This window comes from Cygnus atratus, chromosome 17 (assembly GCF_013377495.2).
Source record: "Cygnus atratus isolate AKBS03 ecotype Queensland, Australia chromosome 17, CAtr_DNAZoo_HiC_assembly, whole genome shotgun sequence".
NCBI lineage: Eukaryota > Metazoa > Chordata > Aves > Anseriformes > Anatidae > Cygnus > Cygnus atratus.
In genome coordinates, this window is record NC_066378.1 from 14,331,751 (window position 1) to 14,344,519 (window position 12,769).

The following is a 12,769-nucleotide window of genomic DNA, read 5'->3' on the forward strand; positions in this document are numbered from 1 at the left end:
GTACAGATAAAAATTTTTGTATGTTCCACGTAGCCTTATAGAATATGTAAATAAGGGTCACACAATAAATATATTGTGCTATAAAAAATATTTTGTACAAAATTTCCTAAGTAATAAAAGATATTCTGTCTGTTGTATATTGTATGGTACAACTAGTATTTTCCAATACAGCAAAAGGAAACAGTTCTGTTAGGAAGAAAAATCACTGAGATCCTGTGTCCCTTCTGTCCTTTTTGCAACTGCCTTACCAAGGTGCAAGCTCCAGGAGTCTGGGTAAGGAGAGTCGTGGGCACTGTAGAGCTCGGTGTGCGTGGGGACACTGGTAAGGAGTGGACTGGTAAGGAGAGCTGCGTGTTTGTCGTCTGCTGAAACAGTTATGTTTGGTAAAAGAGAGAAATCAATACCTTCCACTCTCTTCTTTGAGTCTTCCTTCTGTATGGAAGTGGGCTTATTTTTCACAGACAAGAGGTTTTGCATTCACAGAAAAAAATGTGGGAAAAAAAAATATGATAAAACTGAACTGCTTTCAACTGCTGTCCATGCAGGTGGCTGTAGATGCAAAACGTCACCCAGGCAGTGAGCCCCGAGGCTTGTGCAGAGCTGTGCTGCAAGCTGTGCCCTGTGGGGCTCTGCCTCCCTGGGGCGCTGACCCTGCCTCAGCCCCGCTCCCAGGAGCCCCCAGCCCCAGGGGGCTGCCTCTGGCCAGGGAGGGCAAAGTTCCCAGGGGGGAAGGTGCCCCAGCCCCCAGCAGCAGCGCAGCGAGGGATGGCAGCGCCTGCGATGTCTGCGGGAGGCTGAGCACGGCGCTGCAGCTCTGTGCTCCTGGGGGGCCCTGGGATGGGGTGGGCATGAGGGGGTTTCCATAAACATCTCAACTGTGTGGGTGCGATGCAGGGATTGGAGCAAAGTGCTCGTCTTGGGGTGTTCCCACCTGGGCAAGGCCGCAGAGGGACAGTGATCCGGCCCTGGGACAGCTGGACAGCCTTCAGGCTGACCGATCTGGCCAAGTAGGGCTGTGGCTTTTTGGCAATTTCATTAAATGCTTCGTGTCTAGCTCTTCATTTCAAGACCGGGCCCACTAAAAGCAGGTAGAAAACCCTGTCAGATGGTGGTAACCACAGCACTGGGATTCTACCTGGATCTCAGTGAGCCCTGGGGCAGGGCACTCCGCAGCCACCAGGTCGGTTGTCTCCAGTGCTTCAGCGCTGCTGGAGGTGGAACAAAGCCTGGAGAAGGGGGAGTCGGGCCTGCTTCCCGCAACGCAGGCTCCTCAGCTTGGCGTGTTACAAAAGGGCTGCCTGTTTTTTTCCCCCTCTGATTGTGCTTCGCCTGTGCAAGTAAATCCACCCACATATGAGGCCCCGAGAGCCCCATTCACTCCTCGAGCTCCGGGGCAGGAGGCTCAGTGGCGCGCAGAGAGGGAGAGGGGATGTGGTGGAGGTGCTGTTGCTGACGGGTCAGAGCCTGCATCGGTGCACCAGCACAGCCCTGTTGTGCTCGAGCCCAAACAAGCTGCAAATGTTTTGCAATTATTATTTTTTTTTTGGCTTTGCACTGTGCCTGTTTCTAGGCTAAACCCTCCCCTTTACTGCTGATGGGAGAGTTTTCCAGAGAACCTGGCAAGAAGCAGCGTGAACATGCTGATGTGAATGTCGACGTTAATCTGCTGCAGATCGAGCGGCACGTTTGTAAGGGACAGCCAGGAGAAATCTGAACGCTTCCATGGTGCGCCGCGAGCCCACGCTATTGAGATGAAATCTCACGGACGGAATCGGGTGGACGCGGCTGCTGCATCAGCATCCGAGCAAAGTGCTGCCCTGTTCAGCCGCAGCCCATAAATAGCGCGGCTGCCGCCTGCCACCAGCACGGGAGCTCGCCGGGAGAGGTAGCGACCTGCTCTTGGGACCGGACGGGGCTTTGGGGAGGCACCAGCGCCTCCGAGTGTGTCGTAGCGAGTGTTTTGCTGGCGCTGGGCAAGAAGTGATGCTGCAGGGGTGCCGTTAACTATAAGGACACGCGTTGAGCTCTGTGTCTTTTACTCCTCTTCCATTAACATCTCGAAAACCCCTTGCATTAGCATGGCAGGAGGAAGAGTGCTGGGGTTTCCATTCAGATAGCACCCAGGTGCCGTTGGCAGATGCTGCAGGAGCTCAGAGGTGGTCTCGCTGCTGTCCCATGGGCTGGCGCAGCCCCACACGGGCTGGGGGCATCTCTTACCCCAGGGGCTGCTCAGCCTGCTGGGGTGGTGGGGGAGGCTGTCGGCTGCTGGAAGCTGAGAGCAGGCAAATCCCTGCTGGAAACAGGCCAGGCTTTTAGACACGAGCTCGATGAGCACCTGGGGCAGCTTCCCAGGGTGGGAGCAGGATCCCCAGTCCCCTGGTTTGTGGCCGGGGCCAGCCCAGGCTGCCCTGGCCCCATGCAGCAGCACCGGGTGAGGGTGCAGGGGGGAAGAGGATGGCAAATGCACGAGTGCTTCTGCCCTGGGCATCCCCATGAAGTGCCAGAGCCTGCAGCTGCCCCGCTCAGCACAAACTGTGTTATTTTTTGTTACCTGCTCTTCATCCTCTTTATTAAGCACTTTCTGGTTTAACGACTCGCATCTCGCATAAAGGCGGTGCCGCGTTGACCTCCTACGATTCGGTTTTCCAGGCACGATGACTGAGCAGCAAAGTTCCCCCGAGCAGATGGCGACTGGGGAGGGCGCTGGCGAGTACGGTGGCAACTACAAGGTACGGGGGTGGCAACCGATTGCGGGCTGGCTCTGCTGGGTGCTGCCGCTCACCGTGCAGCGCAGCGTGCGCCGAAGTCTCACCCGTGCCACAGCGCTGCGGTGCGGGCTAGCGAAGCAAGCAGCCTCTTAACACAGCAGGGTGGCAACGTCACTGCTGGGACAAGCGTGTCCACACGCGTGTCAGGGCTGCCGGCAGCTCTGCCCCGGTGACTTAGGGCTGCCTGCAGGAGGAGATGCCTTCTCGTGCATTTGTGGCTTCCAAGTGATTCTGCCTGGCCGTCTGCGGCGCGAGCGGCTGCACAGCGCTTCGCTCCAGGAGATGGAGCACTCTGTCTCGGCTGGCGGTGCGCGCAGCAGCGTTCCTTCCCCGTGTGTTTTTTCTGGTCGCAGTTCTCACGCCCATGGGTTAGCGGAAGGCTGGGCTGGGTCTGTGAGAAGCTGCGGTCCAGCATCCGCATCGGTGCGGCAGGTTGGCAGGGCCGGGCTGCGCCACCGAGCCCTGCAGCTCGAGGGGCGGCCTGAGAAACCGCTCAGGAAGCTGTCATCTGCTCCTCTGTACGGGCAGAGGTGCGGTGCGACAGCCATCAGAATTAATTGCTTGGTGATTGGGAAAGAGGTAAATGAGTTGTGAGCTCTGCAGGGGCTGCAGCCCTTCCCCAGCGTGGGACGAAGGCTCAGCCGCTCCTGGCCACGGGAAGCTGGGATGGGAGCGGATCCTGCACATGGGGCTCTCGGCTGCCAGGTGGCAGAGAGGTACCAGGAGCTTGTGCTGCCTTCTAGTTTGGTCTGGAAAAAGCTCCCGAGGACCACGGGTGTCATCTCCATCCTTTGCTGCCCCCACAACGCCCAATCCTAGGCCGAGGGGTTTCCAGCCATGGCCCCACTGGGGCTTGAGATGAAAATACCAAAAAATGAGCTGGTTCCCAGGGCCAGAGCAGGCCACAGGAGGCGATAGGATCGGCAGGAGCCTGAGGAGGAAGCGATGTGCTGTGAACCCGGCCCTGGGACAGGAAACCGCAGCCGAGCGGCCCCGGAGCTCTGCGGGCACAAACCCTCTGCGTCTGCGGGGCTGCCTTCAAGCCGGAGAGCTGGGCTCCAGCCCGGCACGGCTGAAACACCAGCCTGTGCTTACACAGCAAGTACCTTCAGCTGGAACCTGGCTGCCAAGCCCACGAGCACGTGGTGGGCTCTGCTGTCAGAGAGGAGCAATGTCCCTGAGCAGTGTCCCCCGGCAAGGGGACGTGGTGCTGAGCCCCGCAGCGCCTCCGTGCGAGGCTGGTGGTGCCAGAGGCTGCCTGAGTGCTTGCCTTTGCTGTGCACTCATTTGCCACGGGTGTGTGGTCCTGCAGCTGTGGAGGATGTGTCCCTCCCCGGCTGCTGCCATCTCTGCCCCCCCCCCCCCAGGTCACCATCTACGAGCTGGAGAACTTCCAGGGCAGGAGGTGCGAGCTGACGGAGGAGCTCCCCAACGTGGCTGAGAAGGAGCTGGAGAAGGTTGGCTCCATCCAGGTGGAGTCCGGCCCGTAAGTCGGGGAGGCGGAGGCCAGACCAGCCTCGAGGCCGGGGGTCCCCACCTCGCGCTGGGGCGCTGTCCCCGTGCAGGGGTGGCTGTGACCCCCTCGTCCCGCAGGTGGCTGGGCTTCGAGCGACAAGCCTTCGCCGGAGAGCAGTTTGTGCTCGAGAAGGGGGACTACCCGCGCTGGGACTCCTGGTCCAACAGCCACAACAGTGACAGGCTGATGTCCATCCGCCCACTCCAGATCGTGAGTAGGGGCGGTGATGGGGTCTGCAGGGCTGGGGGGGGGGGGATCCCTGGGGCAGCCCCTCACCCGTGTGTCCCCCAGGACAGCCCTGACCACAAGATCCACCTCTTTGAGAACGTGGGCTACACCGGGCGGAAGATGGAGATTGTGGACGACGACGTCCCCAGCCTCTGGGCCCACGGCTTCCAGGACCGCGTGGCCAGCGTCAGGGCCCTGAACGGAACGTAAGGACGGCGGCACCGGGGGGTCCTGTGGGCGGCTGTGGGGGTGCTCAGTGCACATTCTGCAGCGGGACGGGGCAGCCCCCTCCACCACACCATCGTTCCCCAGTCTGGGGACTGGGGCAGCGTCCCTGGGGCTGAGTGAGGGCTCCTGGCCCTGGCCTGGGGCTCTGCAGAAACAGCGGAGCTGGGGCACAGGGGCTCCTTCCCCGCCCCACGGTGCCACTGAGTGCTGCCCCGTGTCCTGCAGGTGGGTGGGCTACGAGTACCCGGGCTACCGGGGCCGCCAGCACGTCTTCGAGAAGGGCGAGTACCGGCACTGGAACGAGTGGGACGCCAACCAGCCCCTGATCCAGTCCGTGCGCCGCGTGCGGGACCAGCAGTGGCACCAGCGGGGCTGCTTCGAGAACAGCTGAGGGGCCCCCCCGGCCCCGCACTCCCGGCCCCACGCCCCTGCCATGCCGGGGGCAGGCTGACGTGTGCTGCAGCCAGCGCTGTGACCTTGGTGTTGATTTTTGTGCAAAAACCTCAATAAAGCTCTGAGCTGGAGGCTGCTGGGAGCCTGCCTGGCGGGGGCTGGAGGCAGGGGGTGGGGGTGTGCAGTGTTTTGAGCCCTCTGCTGCAGCGGGGCGAGGACGGGGCCACGGCAGTGCCCAGCCTCCGTGCACAAAGCAGGAGCGTGCAAAGTGCGAGCGCTCGGCGTTGCGTAAAGGCTGCTGCCTTCCAAAATCAACAGCCCCTGGTGCTGCGGCTGGGGGTGCGGGGTGTGCAGGGCAGCGCGGAGCCGGCCCTGCGCCAGGGGCAGCCGCAGCGCCCCGAGCCCGTCCTCTGGGGCTTGCCAAGGGCTGTTGCTGGGATTTTATTTTTCCCCTTCTCAAAACATCTGCCTGGGCCGTGGGAGCGCTGCTTGTGTGCTTTGGGCATGGGGCAAAGGCTCCTTCCCCGCTGCCTCTGGCTGCAGGCTCACCTCCAACACAAGGGGCACAGCAGTGTCTGGGGGTCCCGGGGGATGAGCTTGGCTGTCCCTGGATGGTGCCAGGCCCCGCACGCCCCCGAGGGTGGCTTGTCCTGCAGGCAGGGCTGAGCCCGGGACCCTGCACAGTCCCTAACCCAGCCTGAGGCTGCTCCAGCACCTCGCACCCACCACTTGCAGTATTTCACACGTGGAGCCAGCACAGCCCCTGGGGTGCCAGCAGGGAGTCGGGCACGGCACGGCCTCGAGCAGCCTCAGCCGTGGGGGCACACGTGGCCCCGGTGCCAGCCAGGCATGGGCAGAGCCCTGCCAGGGAGCACCAGAGGCACCCCCAGCTTCCTCCCTTACTGGTCCCAGTTGGCTGGGATGGGGCTGCCATGGGCTGGGCCAGGCAGTGGGACAGAGCCTTCGGGGAGTCCCTGGCATTTGGGGATGGGGTGGGAGCCGTGCCCTGACCTTTGTCCCCGGGCCTGTGTCCCACTGGTGGTGGGTGCTGTGAGCTCCCCGGACAGGGCTGGGAGACGGGCACCTTCTGGGGCCACTGGCAGGGACAGGAGATGGGCTCGAGGCTGCCCAAGCTCCCTCCAAGCTTGGATGGGACATGCAAGGGGGCAGCCGTGGGGCTGTGAGTGCCCTGTGCTGGGCCCTGGGGCCCATGAACCAGCCACGGAGCTGGGGGCGGACATGAGGCTGCGCAGCCCCCAGGCACCGGGGACGGAGCAGGGTGCTGCAGCAGGGCTGGCGGCCGTGGTGGGCGCTCGGTCACAAACCAGACCTGCCAAAACCAGGCTGTTGTGTGAAGCAACTTCTTGCAGAGCTGCACGGTCACCTGCAGCGTCCGCAGCTCCGTGTGGCCCTGCGGTGCGTGGCTGGGGCTCCCCGAGCGCCCGCGGTGGCTGCAGACAGCGGGGACTGACCCCTGCGTGATGCTGCCCTAGGGCTGGGCGTGCATCGGGGCAGGCTCTGATGGGAATCACCTGGTGGAGGAGCCCTGCAGTCACCCCTGGATCCTGGGGCAGGAGGAGCAGCCGGGGATGCCACTGGGGGGCTGCAGCACTTTGCTGGGGCTGGCTGCACAGCCGCTGCAGGCCCCCCCAGGACATGTCGTGTGCGGAAGGGAGCAGGTCTGGGCCCCTCTGATGCTGTGTGACACTTGCTGGGGTGACAGGGGAAGGTCCCCCTCCTCCGGGGGTGGCTGTGGGCGCTGCACAGCAGCAGGAACCCCCAGCAGGGGCATGCCCCGCTGTGGCCGGGCCATGTCCCAGGCTGCCAGCCCCCATTGCCGGCCTTGGCTTTGTCCCCACGTGCTGGAGGGACTGCGGGGCTCAGCCACTGCATGGGGGACCCAAAAAGGGCAGGGGGCTAATGGAAGGGGACCCTGATATCTGGCACCAGCTGGCACTGGTGCTGTGCCCCCAGGGTCCCGGGGCTGCCCTGCTCCCCTGTTGCTCCCTCCCATTGCGTCCCCATGCCCAGGGACCCCTCAGGGCCCCCACCGCTGTGCCGGGGGCTTTCCCTGGCTGGGGAGGCGCAGATGGGCAGACCCAGGTGTTTAGGGGCTGTTTGGAAGCTCCGGGCAGTTTTATCGCGCAAGGAAAGAGCCAACCTCAGCAGTTTTCGGTGCTTCCAGCGCCAGGGCAGCGTGTCAGCTGGTTGGAGGGATAAAGTCCCTGGCTCCAAAACTCCTGAAGCAGGGCTGGCGGGGGCTTTGTTTGCAAGGGCCGCGCTGGGTCTTGGCATGCATTTGGCTGATGCAGGCAAACTCCAAATCTCCTTGCCAACAAACCCAACAAAGCGGGCGACTCGAATGTGAAAGCTAATGAAATAACTCCGCGACTTGGGGTTTGGGGAGACAATGGCCGCGGCGCGTCAGCTGACCCCGGTTTTCATTGGGTTTAATCCTGCATTCCCGCTTTGAATCGCGCTCTAACTATTCTGTAAATAGCTCGGGCACCATTCTCCTGCGGCGCAGTATAAATTGCCCCTCTCGGTCCCAGCCCTTCACTGGCTCAAGCGGGTACTGGTACAACTGGTAAGAACTCTCTGTTTTTGTCGTCGCATTTTTGTTTTTGTTTCCACCCTGGCCTGCAGCAGAGCTGCTCCCACCTGTGTGCAGCTCGGAGCCGCGGGGCTGCCCTGGCCCTGCCGCCGAGACCCAGGTCTGTGCCAGACCAGGCTCTGGTTTGTGGGGAAGCCAAACCCGATCGCACGCTCTGGGGGACGCGTGTCCTTCTCGGGGTGGCTGTGCAGGGGGTGTGGGGGCCGGGGCTCTGCAGTGGGCACTGTGCACACACACATTTACACACGCATGTACGCCGCCACGCATGCACACACATGGCTGGGGCTGCCAGCGGGTGCCCTGCTGCCTTTTTCCTGACCCCACGAGGGACAGGGATGCCTCGGCTGTAGCTCGCTGAGTAGGAACTGAGGGAAAAGCCGCGCAAGTAGCAGCCGGGATGCTCTGTGAGCGTCCTGGGACCACCCCAGGCTCACGCATGCCCTCGCTCCAGGCTGTGCCCCTCCTCAGCCCCATCACAGGCGAAGCCAGGCTGGGGCTTGGGGCTGCTGCAGCACCTGGGGAGACGTGCAGGAGCCTGGGGCTGCGCTGCTCTGTTCGGCATGCCCCCCGGTGTGGTTCAGCAGCGGGAACGGGGTGCGGGCTTGGGGCACGGGCCCGGGGCCCAGGTGTACCCTCAGTCTGAGCTTTCCTCCCGCAGAAGCAGACGGCCCGGCTGAGGATGGCTTCCGAACACCAGATGCCAGCCTCCAAGCAGCAGCCAGCCAGCTCCAAGGTCAGTGCGTGGCCGCCCCGCAGCGGGGCCGGGGCTGCCTCAGCCTCACCGAGCACCCAAATCACCCCCTGCCCGCAGGGACACCTCTGGTTGTGCCCCCTGGGCCCCCTCTGCTGCTGCAGACCCCCGGGGTCCCAGTGGGAAGGGATCGGCTCCCAGTCCCCAGCCATGGAGCAGGCACGACACGTTTGCCTCCCTCCGCCCCACTGAGCCGTGAAATCTGCGCTGAGCTGGTGGCGCTCGGCTCACGGGGCTGCACGGATGCGCCCGCTGTGGTTGTGGGCCCTATGGGGTCTGTGTCCCGGCTGTGCCGCGATGCCCAGGGGAGAGCCAGGGCTTCTCGGTGTGGTGTCAGTGCAGGGATCCCTCTGCGAGAGGCACCAGCGTGCTGCGAGGCACCGGCAGGGACTCGCAGCCCCTGGGAGTGGGAGATGCTGGGACGGTGCTCGCGGTCTGTAGAAGCGAGGGAAGTTTCGGGGGGCAGCGCAGGGTGTGGGCTGTGCCCTGCTCTCACGGCCCCGCTCTCCTGCAGATTGCCATCTTCGAGCAGGAGAACTTCCAGGGCCGCTGCCATGAGCTCAACGGCGCCTGCCCCAACCTGAAGGATGCCGGCGTGGACAAAGTGGGCTCCATCCTCGTGCACTCCGGACCGTACGTCTCGGCAGGGGGGACCCCAGGAGGGAGGGTCCTGGGGAACCCCCCCACTGCTGGCACCCCGTGGGTTTCCCACAGCTGGTGCTGCGGGGTCTGGGCGCGGGGGTTTGGGGTCCCCACGGTGCTGAGCCCCAGCAGCCAGCCCAGCCCACCTGGGGCTGTGTCGCGGTGCTGGGGAGGGCAGCGAGTGGCCTCCAGGATTTCCTGTACCTGGGGTGAATCCTGCACTGCTGCCAGCCCCTGCTCAGTGGGAAGGGAGCTGGGGGGGTGCTTGGGCACTGATCACGGCATCGCCCACGCTTTGGCTGCCTTCCTTTCCAGAGCAGGGACAGGCACGGAGGGTGCCCATTGCTTGGTGCTGCTGCCTTTCTCCCCACGTGTGCTCTCGGAGAGGGGGCGGGCGGCCACCTCGTCGGAGCACCCCTGCTCTGGGAAGGGAGGGATGCCCCGCCTGAAGCTCGTCCTCTGCTCTCTCGCAGCTGGGTGGGCTATGAGCAGGCCAGCTGCAAGGGAGAGCAGTTTGTGTTTGAGAAGGGGGAGTACCCCCGCTGGGACTCCTGGACCAACAGCCGGAGAAGCGACAGCATCACCTCCCTGAGACCCATCAAAGTGGTGAGAGCACCCAGACAGCCACTACCCACCCGCCAGACCAAGGTCTGCAGCCACAACTCTTCCCCCGCCTTCCCCTGGGCCCCCAGCCCCGCGGGCAGAGGAGCACCCCTCCTGTGCACTCTGCCCCAGCTCGCCGGGGCCCCAGGGGAGCCCCCGGGGGGGTCGGTGGGAGCACGGGGATGGGGACCGGTGGCACAGGAGCGCAGGATGTCTGCTGGTAAGTCTGGGAGTGCCCGCGGAGGGTGCTGGGTCTCTGAGCTGGGGGGACACAGAGCGGCCCTGGCATCAGGGGGAGGCACGGCGCGCGGTGCTGCTCCCTTGCCTCGGTTTCCCCGCAGCCCCCGGGGCTTTGCCCCCCGCCCAGCCCCAGGACCAGCGGGTGCTGACCCCACGTCTCTGCTCGATCCCGCTGCAGGACAGCCAGGAGCACAAGATCGTGCTGTACGAGAACCCCAGCTTCACCGGCAAGAAGATCGAAATCATCGACGACGATGTGCCCAGCTTCCACGCGCACGGCTACCAGGAGAAGGTCTCGTCCGTGCGGGTGCAGAGCGGCACGTGAGTACGGGGCCGTGGGACCGGGCGATGCCCCCTCCTCGCCCCATGGACAGCCGTGACCCCCCTCCCCCCCCCGTGCTTGCCTTGCAGGTGGGTGGGCTACCAGTACCCCGGCTACAGGGGCTACCAGTACCTGTTTGAGAAGGGGGACTACAAAGACAGCTCAGAGTTCGGCGCCCAGCACCCCCAGATCCAGTCGGTCAGGCGCATCCGGGACATGCAGTGGCACCAGCGCGGCGCCTACCACCCCTCCAACTAGAGCCCCCGGCCCCGCTGGGAGCAGGGAGCCCAGCAAGCTCCCCTCGCCCGCCGCTGCCCCCACGGCCTCGCCTCCCGCCTCCCCCCGTGTGAGCCACGCCGCTGCCAAAGCAACCGAATAAAGCTTGGAGTTTCAAAGTCCCCGGTGTGGCCCCTTCCTTCCTGGCGGGGCGCAGCCCATCCCGACCTCCAGCACCCAATGGGGGGGGGGGGGGGGGGGTCATTGCCGTCCCGCACCCAAGTGCCCCTCACCAGCAGCAGCGTGGTGCTCGCTGCCAGCACTGATAAACCCCAAAACTGCTCCACTGAGAGGGGGCTGTGCAGTGGGTTTTGGCAGCAGGGATGGAGATGCCCGTGCCCCCACAGCCTGTGCACCGGGGGTCCAGCCACTGCGCCTGCGGGGGGTACGAAGGGGGTGCGCGGCTCCTCTGCAGCCACACGTCCCGCTGCAGGCAGCAAAGGTGTCCCCAGAGGGCCCTGGTGTCGGGACAGACACCTCAGAGCTTAATAAAGCAATGATTAAGCACTGTCAGTGCTTAACAGCATTGCTTAATAGCTGCTTCACCCAGCAACAATGCTTTAATTTAGCATTAATAATGCTAAATAGTGCTTTAATTATTTACACTCTAAGTTGAGCAAAGGAAGCTGTCAAGTGATGGCTCCAGCAGAGGAAAGCCGGTTCTGCTCCTGGCTGTGCTGTGAGCGAGTCTGGGGGCTGCAACGCAGCTCTGGGGGGCTTTGTGGGGCTGGTGCTGAGCCTGCTGCTGCCCCAGTCCCTCCCTGCAGGATGCGGCCGGCGGCAGCCGCTGCGGGTCAGTGCAGCCGTGCGGGGCAGCGCTGTGTCGCGGTGTGCCCGCGCAGGGCTGGCATGTCACCCAAAGGTGGGCACCAGTGGGGTTTGGTGGCGGGATGGGGGCACCCTGGCTGTCCCCACCCCAACCTCTGCTGCACCCCTTTGCCATGCACCTGGAGAGCAGAAAGCTGCTGGGCTTGTTGGCTGGGGTACCCTGCAATAGACGCCAGCCAAATCAGGAACTGCGGGGAGATCCGGATACACGCTCCCCCCGTCCGTATCCCCCCCATCAGCTCCCACGCACGAGGGCCCCCACAGGTGGTTTTTAGCCCTGCGAATCCTCTGTGTTGCAGAGCCTCTTGCTCCGAGTGACTGTGCCCCGCATCCATCACCGGTTTTGGCAAAGCCCAGCTCAGCGGGGCGATATTCTGAATTAATCATTCGCCAAATGTTGCTCTGAAATGTCAGCCCTTCTGCGAGTCGTGCCTTGGCAGCGCTTCGCCGCGTCGGCTCGATGGAGCCGGCTTCCTGTGAAAATCTGTGCCTCTTCCTCCGAGAGAAAAATCCCAAACGATCCCAGACCTGAACATTTCTGCCCAAGAAAAGCTGTGAAAAAATGGGGTTTTAATGAGAGTAGTGACACCCGCCTGTCTGCTGCTGCTGCGGGAAGGCTGCCTCGTCTTGGCATTTGGGTTTGAGCTGTCAGTGGCAAACCGCAGCTCCTGGGGGGGGAAGTGGCTCCGCGAGAGGCGGGGGGCGCGCGAGGACCCGCGGTTGTTGTCCCTGGGTTCGCAGCAGCCGCTGCAAGGGGCCTTGGGACGGGCACGAGGAGGGGCAGGGGGTCTCAGGGGAGAAGCGACAAAAGCAGAAGGGGAAAATGTGAATGAGCTCAGAGGAGGTTCACCCTTGACTTGTCAAGGGAATTTCCCTCGCTGGCAGCTGGCTGCGCTCAGGTGGGCGCCCTGGGGTGACTCAGACACAATTTGGCTCTGCTGAGGTCGGGTTTTCCACTGGCCCCCGCTCTCATGCCCCCCGCGGTAGAAACAGCAGCTTCACACAGCCCACCCCAGGCTGCACCCCGGACCACTGCTCACGGTGAGCACTGCCCCCCCCGGCCCAGCCGGGTGGGGAGATGGGTCTGAGCACCCCGGGGCATCAGGAGCCACCAGACTGCCCCAGGTGCCAATGGCACGGGGACTTGTCCCCTCCGGGGCCTGGCCCCGAGGTTTTGTGGCCTGAGCCAGAGGTGGGAGGAAACAGCGCAGCCAGGGTGCGAGCAGGACCAGGCCCCCTGGCCGGGCGCTTTGCTCCTTTGGGGTGGGCAGCACCCCGCTTGCTGCAGAGCTGCAGCAGCACACCGGAGCTGGCGGTTCCCGCGGGGGCTCACGTAGGAGGAGATGTGTTTTCCTGGCTG

General features: G+C 63.8%; 2 protein-coding genes across 2 annotated transcripts; both read left to right on the plus strand.

The window, feature by feature from the left end:
* The first annotated feature begins 1,385 nt into the window (after nucleotides 1-1,385).
* CRYBB3 (crystallin beta B3) lies at nucleotides 1,386-5,136 on the plus strand. The gene is made up of 6 exons (XM_035565799.2): nucleotides 1,386-1,885; nucleotides 2,650-2,729; nucleotides 4,136-4,254; nucleotides 4,362-4,494; nucleotides 4,576-4,718; nucleotides 4,966-5,136. The coding sequence occupies exons 2-6, from the start codon at nucleotides 2,655-2,657 to the stop codon at nucleotides 5,129-5,131; spliced, it is 636 nt and encodes a 211-aa protein (XP_035421692.1). The 5' UTR covers nucleotides 1,386-1,885; nucleotides 2,650-2,654; the 3' UTR covers nucleotides 5,132-5,136.
* CRYBB2 (crystallin beta B2) lies at nucleotides 4,590-10,703 on the plus strand. Its single transcript, XM_035565800.1, has 6 exons — nucleotides 4,590-4,718; nucleotides 8,406-8,480; nucleotides 9,013-9,131; nucleotides 9,614-9,746; nucleotides 10,162-10,304; nucleotides 10,395-10,703. Exons 2-6 carry the CDS (start codon nucleotides 8,427-8,429, stop codon nucleotides 10,561-10,563), a joined length of 618 nt encoding a protein of 205 aa, XP_035421693.1. The 5' UTR covers nucleotides 4,590-4,718; nucleotides 8,406-8,426; the 3' UTR covers nucleotides 10,564-10,703.
* The last annotated feature ends 2,066 nt before the right edge of the window (nucleotides 10,704-12,769 follow it).